At 48.8% G+C, this 3,786-nt stretch overlaps 1 protein-coding gene across 1 annotated transcript; it reads left to right on the forward strand.

Annotated features, from left to right (window-relative positions):
* Nucleotides 1–381: 381 nt before the first annotated feature.
* LOC119178568 (carboxylesterase 1C) lies at nucleotides 382–2,872 on the forward strand. Its single transcript, XM_037429777.2, has 2 exons — nucleotides 382–1,871; nucleotides 1,939–2,872. Exons 1-2 carry the CDS (start codon nucleotides 406–408, stop codon nucleotides 2,342–2,344), a joined length of 1,872 nt encoding a protein of 623 aa, XP_037285674.2. The 5' UTR covers nucleotides 382–405; the 3' UTR covers nucleotides 2,345–2,872.
* Nucleotides 2,873–3,786: the final 914 nt, after the last annotated feature.

Genomic DNA, 3,786 nt, shown 5'->3' on the forward strand with positions numbered 1-3,786 from the left:
CACTGAAGTGAGGTCGACAGCACTCTTGATGCGGCCACAAGATGCAGAGACAAATTGTATATTCCTAGAACACGCGTCTAGACTTGGAACAACTCAAGTCGACCACGGGAGCAAGTTCATGTGGCGGTGGAGAACCTGCGCAGCTTCTGTGCGAGCCGTCGTCGATACGTGGGCATCAAAATTCATTCAGACGCGCGGGGTCAAAGCGGACCGTATACTTTTCCGTTGGCGCCATCTTCCTTTCGCTTTCCGAGGAGAAGGAAGTACCGCGAATGGGGTCACTGGCATTCTTCTCTCCACGCGTCACCCTCGCGTGGCGGCTTATCGCGTCACCCTCTCGTGGCGGCCGCCTATAAAGGCGCAGCGATGAGCAGCGACTGCAGATGAGCTTCATTGGCCGCGAAAATGCGAGTCGCCGCTCTGACCCTTCTGTGCCTCGTAGGCATGCTTTCGGCGCGCAGGCCCACTTCCGTGCAAACGTCGTCGGGTCTGGTTGTGGGCTTGCGCGTCAAAACAGGGCATCACCACCACGTCAACCACTTTCTGGGCGTGCCGTACGCCATGCCCCCCGTGGGAGCTTTGCGATTCGCTCCGCCTCAGCCACTGGATGACGCGGGCAGCGCGGTATTGGATGCGAGCCGCCACGGACCATCTTGCTTCCAGCCGGCTCACCTGAAAGAACTGATGAGCAGCTTTTTGGACACCGACTCCGAGATGAGCGAAGACTGCCTGACCCTGAACTTGTACGTACCTGATTCGGGAGATACAGGTCGGCTGCCCGTGATCGTTTGGCTTCCTGGAGAGGGCTTCGACTACGCTATTGCTCGCCAGTTTGACGGCAGCTACTTGGCCGTTCATTCGAACGCCATAGTTGTCACGGTCAACTACAGAGTGTCTGCCTTCGGATTCCTCGCTGCACTGACACCCGATGCTCCGGGAAATGTTGGACTTCACGACCAGCGTATGGCCCTGCGGTGGATCAAGAAGAATGTCGCTCGCTTTGGTGGCGATCCCGACAAGATTACCGTAATGGGCCGTTTCACCGGATCTATGAGCATCAGCATACACATAACCACACCGATTAAAGAGAAGCTTTTCGAGAAAGCAGTGATGCAGAGCGGCATCGCTGTAGGGGACTACGTCTTCGATTCCGATCCCCTCAATACAACGGAGAAGCTCGCCAGTGCCCTCGGCTGCCCCTCGGCTGATTTCAGCGTCGATATGCTCACATGTCTGCGAAACGTGTCGGCCCCGGAGTTGCTGCGTGCCACAGCCCGCATTGGGAAGTTTTTCAAGCCCGTGATGGACGGTGTGCTGGTCGTGGAAGAGCCGCTTGAGGTTGTGAAGAAAGGTCGTCACCAAGCCGTTGATGTCATCATCGGTACAAACCAGCATGAGGGATCGCTGTGCTTTTTAACGCTGCAGTACCTCAAGTCACAATTCTTCGAGCGCCTCATACAAAACAAGCTGACGACGCAAGATGTAGCCGACATGGTGCAGTTCCATCTGCGCGACTTCAATGTCCGAGATGATGACGTGCTTTCTTTGCTCGTTCAGCACGAGTATCACTATCAGCACATCAGAGAAGGTCTGCGAGCTCAGTATGTCCAATTCTGCGGTGACATGTACGTGGCGTCCCACGCCGAACAGATGGCCCGCCTACTAGCTCACCACAAGAAGGGCTCGGTGTACGTCTACCAGTTTTCTCACCGCCCATCATTCTCCAAACAGCCAGATTTCATTGCGGCAGCCCACGGAGACGACGTGCTCTTCGCCATGGGTCTCGTTCTCAAGCAGCACGATCTACCCAAGCCCGAGGCAAGACTGAGCATCAAGCTCGGTGCTTCCATTGGAAACTTTGCCCTCAACAGGTGCGTGCTGTATTATTCTCTTCTTTTTGTATCTCTATTATTAACAACAGTTTTTCTCCTGATTCAGTGATCCGAGTATTGTTGGTGGCGCCCATGACCTTCAATGGCCCGAGTACACGGAGGAGAACCAAATGGTTATGCACTTCACCACTGGCCACTGCGCCGCCCGTCGCAGCGTGCTCGGCCGGGCCGTCGCCTTTTGGCACGACATCGTCCCACTCATGAAGATCTCCAGGGCCAGCGCGCTGGAAGTGCCAGCAGCCGAGCCGCACTCCATAAGCTCGTCCCAGGTCTTTGTATTCGAGCCGAGTCCACACAGCCTCCGAGCCAGTGAAACAACGCAGCATAGCACTGTCTATGTCGTTGTGGCCCTCGCCCTGTGTAATGTCCTGCTTCTAATTGTATCAGCCATCAGCATCACCAAGCTGCGCAGTACGCAGCACTGCAGGTACGAGACGCTGGAAAAGCTGTGAAAAGGAACTTCAGTGCCTCATTCTGTTGTACATAGTTCACTCGTATGTCCCACAACCATGCAAGCTCATTTGCGTTACAAGTTGCAAACTATATTTATGCGAGAAGCATGCTCATCTCACGAATGGTCCAACTCATTTTCACTCACACCTCACTTGTAAATTATATCATCTGATAAAAGTACTTTTACCTATGTATATAATGTAAATGCTTTTAGCCCTGTACATACTTGAAAAAAACGTACAAATTGAGTTGCGCTCACTTACTTGATTGTGCGATGTTTTCAATGGAGAAAAAGTCAAACTGATTTGCCTACTAGCGAAGCGCAACGTGAAGAAACAACTTAGCGCGCATGTTGCTTATATCACTATGTAAGAGTTTTACGGTTCATTGTAAATAGTGCTGAGAACTGCTCTAAGCAGCTGGGTGCCATGGGCTCTAGTCAATGTCTTGTCATCGACTTCCGCACTTTGAAAGATCTGTTGCCTTTGAAAATGCTACGGTGTAATTAAAAACCTTTCTTTGAAATATTTCGTTTGCGCTCTCTGCTGTCCTATGAATTTCCCAAGACCATGAGTTACACACCATATGAGAATGCTCACTCTTTACTTATTGTGTTATTATATAGGCACCAAATAGCTAACTTTCACTCGGCGCGGACGAAGTATTCACCTTCTGCTACACGAGAACTATGTTCTAATAACGCAGACACATTGAAGCATGAGCCAAATAGCTGAAAAAGGGACGCTTTCTAGATAAAGCTATTCTGGCACGAACTGCACGAACGGCATTTTGTCGGTGGTTTCAAAAACAGCACGAAAAACAGGCTGGTATTGTTACAACACTAAAATTGTGACACTGCAACTAAGGCCTGCAAGTGGTGTTACACGTATATGAGAATGCAACAAACGTTCTCGTGGTTTTACTAAAGTGCAGCTCCACAGTGGTGCTGCACTTTAAAGCAAACGCTTTTGTCATAATGTGTAATTAAACATGCTATGTTTGGGTATATCTAAGGGGGAGGTGACGTGGAGCTTCCCCGGCCGTTCTTCAATTCACAATCAATCAAGCAATCAACGAATCAATCGTTTTCATTTTCATGACTTCACGCGTAACGCGTGAAACAGACTGGAGAAAAAGCAGAAGTTCAGTCGCTATGACGAAGCTGTGGTCTCCCTGGTAGACAGTGGTGAAGTTGGTCTCAGTAGAATTCTAAAGAGCGTGATATATATATATATATATATATATATATATATATATATATATATATATATATATATATATATATATATATATATATATATGAATAACAGGAATGGAAGTGTCATGCATGAATTAAACACTAAAGTATGGTAACGTAAAAATAAAAGCGAGAAAAACTTTTTATATAACACATAAAGAAAAATAAACAACAGAAGCATGCTATCAAGTTATACTTGTCACC

This window comes from Rhipicephalus microplus, chromosome 2, assembly GCF_043290135.1.
Source record: "Rhipicephalus microplus isolate Deutch F79 chromosome 2, USDA_Rmic, whole genome shotgun sequence".
NCBI classification, from domain to species: domain Eukaryota; kingdom Metazoa; phylum Arthropoda; class Arachnida; order Ixodida; family Ixodidae; genus Rhipicephalus; species Rhipicephalus microplus.

Bases quoted from the DNA above. Each gene is read 5' to 3' on its own strand.
- LOC119178568 (XM_037429777.2), top strand. From the start codon at position 406: ATGCGAGTCGCCGCTCTGACCCTTCTGTGCCTCGTAGGCATGCTTTCG. The intron at 1,872-1,938 runs GTGCGTGCTGTA...CTCCTGATTCAG, and splicing joins GGAAACTTTGCCCTCAACAG to TGATCCGAGTATTGTTGGTG.